The sequence below is a fragment of the Hyalella azteca genome, unplaced genomic scaffold (assembly GCF_000764305.2).
Source record: "Hyalella azteca isolate HAZT.00-mixed unplaced genomic scaffold, Hazt_2.0.2 contig6416, whole genome shotgun sequence".
In the NCBI taxonomy this organism is placed as follows: Eukaryota; Metazoa; Arthropoda; class Malacostraca; order Amphipoda; family Hyalellidae; genus Hyalella; species Hyalella azteca.
In genome coordinates this window covers 345,167-358,847 of record NW_025936579.1, presented here as the reverse complement: position 1 = coordinate 358,847, position 13,681 = coordinate 345,167, and the positions used below count along the sequence as shown (strand labels likewise).

The 13,681-nt window shown below is 40.3% G+C and overlaps 1 protein-coding gene across 3 annotated transcripts in view; it reads right to left on the bottom strand.

Moving 5' to 3' along the window:
• LOC108670150 (inactive rhomboid protein 1) overlaps window positions 1-13,681 on the bottom strand; it is a 55,383-nt gene that overhangs the window by 15,911 nt on the left and 25,791 nt on the right. For 2 of the 3 annotated variants that reach the window (XM_018157604.2, XM_047880831.1), the window contains exons 3-8: window positions 5,321-6,040; window positions 4,585-4,779; window positions 3,835-3,973; window positions 2,320-2,439; window positions 1,228-1,440; window positions 616-681 (exon numbers count right to left, since the gene is read on the bottom strand). In XM_018157604.2, the coding sequence (XP_018013093.2) occupies window positions 616-681; window positions 1,228-1,440; window positions 2,320-2,439; window positions 3,835-3,973; window positions 4,585-4,779; window positions 5,321-6,040 (1,453 nt within the window). Of the gene's footprint in view, window positions 1-615; window positions 682-1,227; window positions 1,441-2,319; window positions 2,440-3,834; window positions 3,974-4,584; window positions 4,780-5,320; window positions 6,041-6,842; window positions 6,887-13,681 lie in introns of those variants that run through there. The other variant, XM_047880832.1, reaches the window with a different exon arrangement.

Below are 13,681 nucleotides of genomic sequence, written 5' to 3'. Positions count from 1 at the left end.
AACGGAGGTAATGGGCGATATCTTTTACCACCCTGAATAACAACATAAAGATGATAAGGAGCGATGTCATCACAAACCATGAAAATTAACGTTTTTTGAAAGGTGATGAGGGATGGAAAAGACTAATTATTTATTAATCAATAAGGGTCAGGTAATTCGTGCTTGGCATAATTTCTTTTCGCTGTGTATATCCTATCTCAGCTGGTTGCTCATAAGTTATTCAATATATCACAACAGTTTCGCAATATCTGTAAAAATAAATATTGCAGCTGACATAATTTAAAAAAATGAGGCCCTTCTTTTATCAAAATCATTCTGTCCGTAGTATGAGAGAAAAATGCTATCACAAGAACTGATAAATGTGCTCAATATTTGTAATATAACTATTCAATTTTTGCATTATATTAGCCATGAAATGCTTCAAAACCTGTACAACCCCGGCCTTGCATATTCCTGCTAAGTAGCGTTTACAGGGCCGAAGACACGACATTCATTAGATTAAAACCATCGTGCAGTTATTAAAATAATCAAGAAACTGATTGTTTCGCTTTAAAAACATGAGGAAAACATACTAAATTATGAGACACGTTCATGAATGGATGAACTAAATCTCACTTCTTTGTTGCTATCGTTAGCGGCGTCGCCCTCTGGAGTGCTGGCGACTTTCCCGTCAAAGAAAACCTGTCCACAGCACAACATTAGTGAAGGTAAAAAAGAAACAAATTACGTATGCTCATAACAAGAAATAAGGAATTAATTCAGGATAAATTTTGCCGATATATGAATTATCTTGTTCATAAAATATGGAATACAATTTTATTTTGAGGAAAACGTCGACAGATGAGATACAACGGTAACTCGTGAGCGAAATAAAGAACGATTGTCGTAATAAAAGATCTTGGAACATTATTATGACATATCAAGCCTGTATAATTAAAATTATTAGGGGAAAATATGCAATATTTTTTGCATTTATATCCTCCTGAGGACATAATCTTCTTGGGGCAAACCAAATTATTAGAGTATCTTATTTTGTTGAAAAGGCTAAACAGAAAAATTTCCTATGACAAGTAGCAGAAAAGAAACTGCAACGTCAGCATAATTTGTGCGCACAAAATGCAACCATTTTGTCTTTAGCAAATAATTGGACTATGTATTATTTAATGCACCTCTTGAAGCAAATTATTTAGTGCATCTTTACAAAAGGAAAATAGGAAAATATAGCACCTCCTCTTGCAGCAGTTCGGCAGTGTACTGGTCAGTGGGCTGGGTCGAGGCAGAAGAGGAGGAGGAGGCTGGCGAGGAGTCGGAGTGCGAGATGAGGCGGTCTGTGGCGAGGCTGTCCAGTGAGTGCACGCTGGTGGGCGCATAGCTGCGGCTCTTCGACTGCCCGCCCGGGGTGCCGGAGGCCTGGCTCTTGGCACGGCGCTTTGACACCGTCTGCAGAGGAAGACAAGTTCAGTGAACAATGTTACTGCAATGAGGGACGCTTTAACAACGTCTGCGGAGGAAGACAAGTTCAGTGAACAATGTTACTGCAATGAGGGACGCTTTAACACCGTCTGCGGAGGAAGACAAGTTCAGTGAACAATGTTACTGCAATGAGGGACGCTTTAACACCTGTCTCTTATACACATCTAGATGTGTATAAGAGACAGCTTTAACACCGTCTGCGGAGGAAGACAAGTTCAGTGAACAATGTTACTGCAATGAGGGACGCTTTGAAAACGTCTGCGGAGGGAGACAAGTTCAGTGAACAATGTTACTGCAATTACTGCAATAAGAGACGCTTTGACCGGCTTCTAGTTCGTCATCCAAGTTTCCGCGATCAATTAGTTCTTTGGATATTCAGTGTCGTTGCTTGGCTTCTGCCGCCTGAATAGTGCTAAAGATCATGAAAGTTCATTTCTTGGTATATGTATATACATTATTGTGCGTGGTTAGATCACATTCACGTTGATGTGGTTAAAAAAATGGAAGGACCTCTAAGGCCGGTGACAGTGAGCCTGTCTTCACGGATTTCCGTTAAAATTTATTATTTGTTAAACGTCCTTTTTCAGCAATGTGATTTTGTAATCTACTGCATTTTGATATTTAGATGTTCTGCACTTATATACCAAATGAATATCTTTCTTAATTGACAAAATTTTTCGCTCCGAAAAAAATAAAGCGTATTTCTTGGACATCCATCAACATCTGACACTCGACACTCACAATTGAGTCTAGTGAAAACTTATGATAGCTTATTCGAGTTCGAAGGTTACCTATCTTATATAAGTAGTATTCATTAAGCGTCAGATATGAGCAATATTTACTCACCGCCACAATATAGGAAATGCCATCCCATGTCATCTTAGCCACTGAGTCCTTGCCGCGATGTGGCGGTGGCTTGGGCCACACGCCATAGTCGCCACTCTCGCGCCACACGCTCTCGGGAAGCTGCCATGTCATGTTCAATTTTAAAGCTCGATTATCAGTTAAATTCATACGCATATATAGAAAATCAACACCAAAAAGGACATAAAACCCTCTTGAATGATAATAAAATCCACTCCTTTATCTTAAAAGACTGAATAAAGACGCTATCGGGAGCAAAAATAAACCACCGGCGTTTACATTACAAGTTATTTTGATTTTATTACTTAAAGTCCAATAAATTTTTATCAAAATCAAAAGAAAGCTGGACGGAATGAAATGAAAAAACCCTGAACAAAAGTCTTAGCTGACTTTTTTGGGATGAATATATACGATGTACTCGTTGTTATTCCAGATATGCAATCATGCAAGCAATATTACTAGGTACCAATAATAACAAATATTGATTGGCATTCACGAGTATAATTATTCCTTAAAGGAACGGGAAACAGATGAAAAAGTACGATTATTGACCACGCTTGTCTCACTCTAATGGGCGAAACAAACATACAGATTATGAAACATATATCATGAATTATCTCAGTGAACGGAAGGCAGCAGCATGACTCACGTCTCTCAGTGAATGGAAGGCAACAGCGTGACTCACGTCTCTCAGTGAATGAAAGGCAACAGCGTGACTCACGTCTCTCAGTGAATGGAAGGCAACAGCGTGACTCACGTCTCTCAGGCTGCTTTCACACAGGGCGGGAAATCCCGCCGGCGTGAAAAAAAACCGCCGCGGGATTTCCCGCGCTATCATTCACACGAGGCGGTTTTTCACGCTGTATCTATCAGACTTGCAGCGCTGTTCTCCGTAAAAGTGGTCCTCAGTTTTTGAGAACTATATCTATAAATGGCTGCTCATAGCAAAGAAAAGAATGCTCTCCTTATATATTTGCTGCATAAAAGACAGCAAAGAAAGAAAACGAGGTGCTGGATTCACAATATAGTAAAATTAAGGCCACAAGAAGGTGAATTTGCCACACTATTTGGAAAATTGAAGTAAAATTCTTCAATTATTGTCGAATGTCTGCCGAAAGTTTTGATGAACTATTGTCTTGTGTGTAAGTCAAATTGACCCACAACAGCACGCAGATGAGAGAGCTATTGAAAAACCTTAACTCTCACACACTCACTGTCTGTACCACACTAGGTAGCGGCGTGAAAAACCGCCCCGTGTGAAAGAATACATTGAATACCATTGCAAGCTAAACTGTCGCGGGAAATCCCGCCGCAGTTTTAGCTTGACACACGCGGTCGTCAGGCGTGAAAATTCGTCGTGTGTGAATAGCAGTGCACATTTTGTATGTCCGCTGACGTTAGGCGGGGAAATCTCTCGGCGGTTTTTTCCACGCCGGCGGGATTTCCCGCCCAGTGTGAAAGGGGCTTCAGTGAATGGAAGGCAGCAGCATGACTCACGTCTCTCAGTGAATGGAAGTCATTATTGAAGGAGTTTCCAGCGTAGTGGCCGTGGTGGTGATGGTGGTGGTTGTGGTAGCCGCCTGCCGCGTTACTGTTGGCGCCTCCCACGGCCACGGTGGCGGAGGACGCGGCGCATCTGACCACGAAGAACAAGTTACGAGTTTGTACAATAAGCATCAAACTTGTTAACATCCGCATATGTCTTCTTTCTTATGAAAGGTCTCAAAATTGTTTGATGTATTTTTAGAGACAGCAGTTAGAACTGAATTGTGCAGTAAGATACTTGATATAAAACAACCCCTTTTTTCAAATTACCATCCATATTTTCAGAAAAGCTCATTAACGCTAAAAGTAACATCGTTGCGGGGATGCGAGCCTTGCCATAATTTTGTTATATGTTTAATCGAGCTTTAGGCACGGTTTGAATTGGCTGGATAGGCTACTTGTAAGTACGGAATCAAATTAACCTTACTTAATCTAATCTAATTCTTTTAAAGTGTCCTAAATTAAAACGATGCGAAATAACCAAATTTTGTCAATGCTTGCGGCAGTGCAATAATCGTAAATGTTCATAATATCATTCAGATCGCTTCAAAATAGATCAAATTCAAGTTCACCATAATCCAGAGAAAGGAAGATTCGGTCAAATTACTACCGCCCACAGTTTTTCTCTCCCGATATCGCTATTTTCTTTCTACCTTCACTGAACTATCATGTCTGCTGCACGCTTACCACGAATGCCCTCACCTGCCACCAACACCGACGCCGAAGCCGGCAGCGGCGGACGCGGACAGGGAAGCGGACAGCGAAGTCGAGTTCTCCTTGAGCTGTCCGTACTTGCGAGACGCCAGCCGCCGCCGCTTCTCCTCCCACCGCTGACGCTGGCTCTCCTCCGAGCCCTCGTCCAGGCCAAAGAACTCCCGGGTCTCCTTCTTCACGAACCTGCGGCCACAAGAGAAGCTTAACTGTCTGCGGTCAGAACAGAAGGTTGAAGGCCGTAAGAGAAAGTTAACTTCCTACAGCCATAAGAAAGGGTGAACTGGAATGTGAATGTACTAGTAGATTTCTTGTGCGGTCAGAACAGAAGGTTGACGGCCGTAAGAGAAAGTTTACGGCCTGCAGCCATAAGAAAGGGTGAACTAGAATGTGAAGGTACTAGTAGATTTCTTGTAGGAATGAGAAGGTTGATGGCTTGTGGGCATGAGTAGGCATGCGGCCTGTGGGCGTGAGAGGGTTAACGGACTGCGAGCATGAAAGGGATGAGAAGCTGCATACATGATTTGAATGCTGATATATTTAAAGAACCAGGAGTTTTGAAGCAAAGATCGTCCGTGATAACAGTTTCGATTAAATTTTTTTATCTATAAAATATTTATTGGTTAGTATTTCATAAATACTCGATACTATTTAATTTGAATGATCTGGAACAATAATTCATTCAAATGCTTAGTCGGAAAATTGTTGGACTTTGAGTAATACTTACTCTCTAACTTGTTCTTTGCGGGATTGCGTGGAGTTGGGGGCGTAGCGAGGCTTTCCGTTTTGGTTAGTAAGTCCGCCAACATTGGAAGCAGAAGGGGGACAGGAGGTGGACATTGAATTATTGGAAGAAACGGTGTTGTTAGATGACATCCTGCCAGCCAGGGTCATGGGAGGTGCGGAGGAACCAGCTTGTCTGCTGGTGGCGGCAGCATAGGAGTGCGCAGGAGTGGCGGAACTGTTGCTCGGGTGTGAGTGGTGCCCGAGGGTATTGGTGTTAGGGGGCACCGAATGTTGTTGTTGCTGCTGCTGTTGTTGTTGTTGTTGGGATTGCTGCTGGGGTTGCTGCACTGTTGGTAGAGATTGGGGCTGCTGGTGCTGGGATGTGGGTGGTTGTAGGTGCGACGGCACCATAGAAGAACTGGTCGCTGAAGGACCGCCACTGCCGTGCGAAGACATACTCGGGTGGCCAGCAGCTTGCTGGTAAACGTGAGAAGGAGGAACCCCACCCATCGGATGGCCACCGTGCTGTTGCTGAGATGGAGGAGGCTGCAGAGAAACCTGTTGTTGCTGTTGCTGCTGAAGCATGTGCTGTTGTTGTTGCTGCTGCTGCTGTCGAGAAGCAGCGGCAGCAGCAGCAGCAGCAAGGTTACTCCCAAGAGCAGCATTTGGAGTGCTGTTCGCGCGCTGCCCGTCTGGTCGACCTCCCACGGGTACGATGCGTCTGGTAACAAAACGATTGTTACAAGAATGGTTAACTTACGCGATAGAATCTGAATTATTTCAACTGCTTTATCCAGTTTAGATAAAATTGCATTAAATTTGTATTAATACGAATATAATTTATCGCAGTGCTACATATGAACTCCTCATATTAGGGAAATTATACGTTTACAGGACTGGTTCATCTTCGAAACCCGAACGCAATCCAAAATCGATTGATAATAGCAGTATAAATGTTCATTCACAGGAAATTTCGATTAATTTTCAGGGAAATTAGACTACAATATAATTGCTACTGGTCAAAATTACATACTAAGATGATTACTGGAAGAAGTGGTGAGATAGTGCATGAATTGTCCGCATCAACCTCACCACATCGAGTAAAATACTTACAATAAAAAGAAAGTGGCTGGTGAGTGGTCCAGACAATTTCTCAAGTTATTATTTGTAACTTAGCTGTGCAACTAGAAGAGAAGTTGAGTCCGAAAAAACTTCTGATGCTAAAGTTTTGAAACTAAGCAATAGGTTCTGAGAATCAAAATAATCGACGTTGCCGAGAGTTGAGATAGAATTTGAAATAATAATCTAATAATAAATGCAAAAGTAATAATTTGTGCATGATAACTGTAGGCAAAGCCTTGTAAAAGTCGATATTCTCAATAATATTATTCTACACCATGCACATTAAATTTAGATGTCCACAAATTCAATTATTACGAGGAAATAAAATTTCCCAGCTATGAAATGGAATAATTTTAATAACTGCGCGTTGAACAAAGTAACATAAAAAATTTCACACTCACTCTCCGGAAGAGTCACTCGCGTTTCTCCTTAAATAAACGCCCTCCATGCTTCGAAAAATACGTCGTGTGATAAAATTTTCATGGTGCCTTGACGGTTGACTAACGGCCTTTGGTCAAAAATTTGAGAAATAATCGCAAAATTCGAGGCTATCACTTGTACCAATATAGAATTCGTGCTCCTATCTCCAATTGTTTTGTAAATTCTAGTTCCCAGAAGTATTTCACCATAAGCTTATTTCCTTTCAAACCCTGAGAATATCAGCTTTCTTTTTTCCTTCACCTAAACTGCTACTTTTAACTCATGGACGTATAACGTGCATTTTAATCAGTATCCATATCTCCACTTTGATGAACAACTGAACGTTTCAGTTCCATTAAATTTTTGAAAGATTGTGAAAGCAGAATACATTTTCATTCCTGTTCCTGGCCAATAAAATTTGTTTGTATATTTTGTAATTTAGCAGTCAAATCACAATCTGGAGGGCATAAGTAGAAATTCCTGTTTTTGCCACGATGTTCTAATTTTAGCTTCTGAATAACCGAAATCAATACATGAGTTTGGGATTCTAGTGTGTAGGCATGACTTGACAATGAAACGTGACGTTCGCCAGTGGTAACTGCATGAATACCAACGACGGAAAAAGCTTTTGGAACGTAATTTTTCACCAACACTTGTGAACACGATAAAACTGCGATGCTACACCGACACGACGCACCGACGATTATTCAGCACCAGGACCACACGACGCACCGACGCTTATTCAGCACCAGGACCACACGACGCACCGACGCTTATTCAGCACCAGGACCACACGACGCACCGACGCTTATTCAGCACCAGGCGCAAGCGGCGCACTGGACGCAGCAGTCGTCGGCTGGCGTAGCTACGCATCCGCCGGAACTCGCTGTTCGGTCACACCCTCGAGAGGGACGAACGCGACGATATCGCGTAATCATATTTGAGAACAAAATATGTACCGTACAATATACGAGGGTCAATAGATCAATTAAAAAATAAATTTATAACTATAACAAGTGAAAAAATCGTCGTTATTAGTTTCATTACATAATGATTTGATTAATTGAAATTGATCTCTAGGTTGTTGTCTTGGCAATGTAAATGAGAAGCTGTGTTCACGAAACCTGTCCAACACGCTAGTCGTGAGAGAAGAGTCCGCCCGATGAACTAATTTTACCAGCAATTAGGCGTTACGCGTCATTCTCATCCAGCAATAGCGCGTATTACGTCGTCAGTAATGACGTATCAGCTTGCCTGAAATGGAGCGTATTACCTCGCCAGTAATGGAGTGTATCACCTCGTCAGCAATGAAAGCGTATTACGTCACCAGAAATTGCGCGTATTACCTCGCCCGCAACATATATAGCTCATTAACATTAAAGTTCCCTGGTTTCCTTAAATAATATGCATTTGTGTCGTTCTTTGCCAGCCAAAAAAAAGATAACTTTTAAATTATGGGATTCTACGGTAATTATCTTTCATAATAACATTCAGATATGGCAATCTTATAATTAATAGATGATGTATTCCAGTATTTCTATTGTTCCATATGCATCAACACGCAGGAATTGAGAACACACTGTTATGTATGTCATGTAAGTATCGTTACGTAGAAATTTATCAGTCTGTTCCATAGAAGCATAGTATACGTGATCGCACTGACTACTGAAAACCCCTATCCGTAGAATGCTAATATATGACCTGATCACGTCATATAGGTAAGCCATAATATACAATATAAATATGCCATATGAGGATTCATCACTTGGATCTTACCGATCATATTTTTGTCTCATTTAATATTAGAATATCTAAGTTCTTTAAGCGCATATTTTCCATAAACATTATTGACCAACGTAGACAAAGTCTAACCGAAGATTTAGGGAAAATTATTAATGCAGAATAAATGCACGAAGCTCATGAGCGTAGGACTTCAAACACTTCAATCGATAGGATGATTAAACTACAATGGGACTAATTGACCGGGTGAGATAATTCGTGGAACGTTGGAACAAATACTATTTGTAACTTTTCTACTCTGAAGGTAGTCAAATTGAACGGAGAGTCTGAGGATCAGCTGAGGGTATGGCGAGCCACCAGCATGGGTTTACCGCGCACGGCGAGGGTGGCCCTAAGGACGCAGTTCCAGGAATGTTCTCTTAAAGCTGACCGTTCCAGCCCCGCGATATTCCCCACTCCCCACCTCCCCCAGCCTCGTTCAGGACCCTTCTCCGTGCTTCCGAAGTTCAACTTTATGCTTCCCCTCTTCGGCACGAGCTGCTCAAACTTTGCTCGTGTCTCGTTATCTTCGTGTGGTTTTAGTTCGTGCTTTCGTGACGGAAACTCAAGTCGCGACACAACAACTTGAGTTACTCCGGCCCTTCTGAAAGTTTTGGAGTGAGACATGACGACGAGGTTTTTAAAACAAAGTGATTTTCAACACAATGTAACTCAACAATATATAATGAGAATAAGAGGTTCTTGAAGTCCCGTAAGCTTTCTTTCCAGAGGATTATCCTGCCGGTACAATTAACTGACATGCCCCACTTCTGTGTTAAATTCTGATGTATTAAACTGATGCATGGCAATAAGCATGTATCATGGCTTTCACCGACTCCGATGGATCAAATGTAACTTGTTCCATCAATTATTCCATTAATACTAAAGCAACACACAGCGAAATAAAGTATTTATTAACGTACAACTCTGGATTTCTCAACAACTGACCACCGCTTATGTGGCAGAATTGCAGAAATTTGCGACCTAATTTGCAACTGCAATGCTCCATTTTTCCGGGAAGTAAAATTTACTTGTAATTGCTCCGTAAGCAAATGATCGAAATTATGATACAAATTTGAATTTTAATTGATATTCAAATTAATGAAAAAAATCGTCTATCATTCTGAAATTTAAATCTGCCGAACTCGTCATCAGACGCCTTTTGATTCGTTACAGTAATTCACCTGTATATATAATTGAGCTATCGCACCTGGAATAGGTGATAATTTATTAAAACTAATTTCAAAATTAATTTAGAATTGAATATATGATTTTCTTTGGCAAAACAAATAATAGATATGATAAGTAGTAGTCTAAAATCACAGAAAGCAATTATCACAATGTAACGAGTGACGCCTGTCCTGTGTGATTATTTTATTCGACACAAACTTCCACGATACACGAAATGAACATCCTTTAGAATATAATAAACAGAATTGACGACAAACATGAAATAACTAATGAATAAAAAATACTGTCATATTCGACTCTGCTTTTCGAGATCGCGAGACCGCCATGCGAGTAAAAACCTCGTTAAGTCGAACTGAAATATGAGGTACGAGTAGAAAAGGATACATTGAGTAGATTGGAAGTTAAGCGCCCGGGAAGTCAAACTAAAGAACGAAGGTAGACAAGCTGAGAATCATTGGTCACATGAAAATCTAACCATCGGAAATTCAACCTAAAGAAGCTGAAAATTAATGGGAAGGACTTGAAAGTTAAACAATAGGAAATTCAAACTGAAGAAGCTGAGAGTTATAAGGTAGGACATGAAAATTAAACCATCAGAAATTCAAACCAAAGAAGGAAGGTCGACAAGCTGAGAATCATTGGGCAGGACATGGAATTTAAACCATCGGAAGTCGAGATAAAAAGCAAAATGTAAACTATCAGAAAAGCTCTCAGGAAGTCGGGACGGGAATGAAGGTTCATAGTAGCTTGGTTTCCTGAGGCAAGCGCTTCATTTCCAGGCCAGTAATTACTTGGCGGAGCAACCTGCTGGGCACCCCTGGTCCCATTCACTCAGAAATATGAGGGAGATTTGTCCAAATAGTGAGGCAGTTTTTGCCCTTGTGTGGGTTATCTTTACCCATTTTAGCCCAACCACCAAGTACTACGCGCAGAAACAAAATCTCACTTTTTAGACAATTTGAGACATTTATTTTCTGAATGTGACATCATCACTACTGCAACAACCGCCTACACTCATGGGTGACTCAACCAAGTAGTAGATAGACGTAACTAAAATCGAGGTGTCGTGAATATTCTTCTGCTTTAAGACTCAACTTGATAATATTCATTGCTTGGATTAATACATTTTAGTCTTCCCCTCCAGTGCATGTCTTCATTCAACTTTTTTATATAGATTTTAGAGAAGTGTTGCATCCTTCTTACGAGCTGTGGTGCACCCCAAAGGATCAAAGGATTTCAGATTCACGCACAAGTCTGAAAGCCTGAAGCTGATAAAATATAGGCGAACTGCTGTTCACAAATTTCAAATGCGCTGAAAGTTATTTATCTATCATATGTTTGTAGAATTAAAAATTAATTTAAAAGTACCTCTCCAAACCGAAACATTGTAATTTGTATAGCATCGAACATAGAATTCGGTAAAATATCTATTTTCTAACCAAGAATCCAAAAACCCCGGGCTATTCGTGTGATGATAATTTTTTATTGCCTTATAATGACAAAAGAAAAATGCAATTTTCTTTTAGGATGTGCGGGGCAGCCAGCAAGCGGGACAGCATTTAATTCCCGTTCTGCTCAAAAATTTTTGCGCGAGCCCCCAAGCCTCGTCAGGCCAACGACAAGGTTGCCTTCACAAGCCTGACAAGCGCACGTCACGCAAAAGAAAAACGCTGCAACATCGGGAGCTTCAGTAGCGTTTCCTTCGTCATGGAAAGGTTTTTTTTCTCTGAAGCCATTGGCTCTTCTCTGAGCCTGATGGTCTTTCTTTAGAGACCAATAGTTTTTCATGTGAAACCAGAGTTTTTAACCATGACGCAAAGGTTTTTATTAGCAAAGCCTGAATTTTCCATGTATATGTTGAAAGTTTTTAGTGCTGGCCCAAGGGAAATAATTTAGAACGAGGACTATCATTGGTAAAATATAATATTTTCACCGGTCAGAAAAGGCGCGGGTTTTGGTCGGCAAGGGCCATTAGTTTTTTTTAAAAAGCTGTCCGGCGGCCGTTTTTTGTTCGTCGTACAGACATTTCTATCGTTAAAACTTCCGATGGGAGAAGATCTTGTGTCATGATCGTGCCGTGGAAAATGTCCACCTTTTCAACCTCCTGTTCCAGGCTGTCTGCGTCGTGTCGAAAAGTACGAATAACGTGGGAATTTCAGTTTTAGGTACAAGTAAAGGAACTAACATTTTCCTATCCATCGATATAGTTACTCGATCCCAGGGCTCTATGAACTTCATTAAAATATTGCACATCTGTTTCATTCCGGCATTATTATTATTATTATTCACGATGTAAACTCGAAGTGAAACTTTCTATGAATGTTAAGTAAAAGCTCGCAGGCATATTCCGTTTAAACCTAGAGTTAGTTTCTGCCTTTTTAAATTCATGTTTTATAAAGTTTAACACTTTTAGCTTGTGGCTAATTAAGACACAGACGCTAGCACTCAAAATAAGCTGCCACCACGGCACCCGCGAGAAATCATTTTCCCCTCAATTACCTCGTCGACATAAAATTCGTGAGTAAACATGAGTATTGTTCAAGGTAAGCAACGTCTTGTCGATATCGCATTGATGGTTATGAAGGCTATGCACTTATCAATTCAGTGTATTGTGGGTGCCACGAAAGTTGCTATTAGTGGAAGCAACGTAGTTAGTGGCAACTCCCTTCACATCGCACGAAAATAATGGAAGATACGCATTAGTTCTAAACTGGTGCATCGAAGAAGTAAAACTAATCCCGTTCAGAAGTAATAAGAGAATTAGTCATTCACTGGCATCAATCGTTGATTCTATTTTATGTATCCAACGTAATTTGTTACGTTTATATTGACGAAACACAAATGCAAGTGTAGTAATAGTTCTTTAGTATTTAAACCTACATAAAATAAGCTCGCTTGAAAATTTCTCTGAAAATTGTTGCTCTTTTATTCTTTCAGGAGAACGAAATAAAATTCGTTAATATCTTAATACTCAACCTCACTTACAAGAAATTTATACTAAATATATTAGGTGTTAAGTTTGAATGGATAACAAAATTCATTTTGCACGATCATTTATGGCCGTAAGCATCCTGCCATATAAACGTCCCAATAATGGACTATCAAGACTCCGAATTTCTCATACTCTAGGTAGGAAAATTTTCCACCCGCCAATATGGTTCACTCGATTAAAGTCTAATGCTGTGCTCGAAAAATGCGGATTCGAGCTAGAAACTTTCCTCCGTACGGCAATTCAAAAAATCCTTCTAGCTAAAAAAAATTTCCTTGCAAAAGCAGAGGCAGCGAGGCTCTCTTGTAAATTGAAAAGAGGCTGCAACCTAACGAGTTTTCTGACATATTTGTGATGAAATGCACGGACGGAACGCCCATCCACCTGAGCGTCATGCATGATAACAGAAATGGAATTTTAGTGCAGAAGACCACACGCTTGAGATAGAGAACGGTCGAGAAATTGAAACATTTAACAGTGGCTTTCATGCACGGCGAGGAAGGCTAAGTAAGTTCTTAATTTTAAGTTACAAGAAAACTGCTATGATAATTTAAAGAAGAGTACGAGAACAATTAGTTCGTTGTTCGCAATCGTAATAATGTTTTGGTGCAAAGAAATCACTAGCCCTTAATAAATTGTTTTGAGGAACCAGAATAAAAAATGGGCACAGAATTATGGAACAGTAGTAATTCGATGTGAATTTTGAAATGGACCAATAGGAATCTTCAAGCATTGTTTACAAATTACAAGAAATCAAAGGCTGTACATTGGGCACGAACAACTGTTGTTCGATTCATTAAAATTTTATTAATCAGTATTTCAGGGTAAAGTTCATAAAACCTGCAGATGCCATGCAGTCAA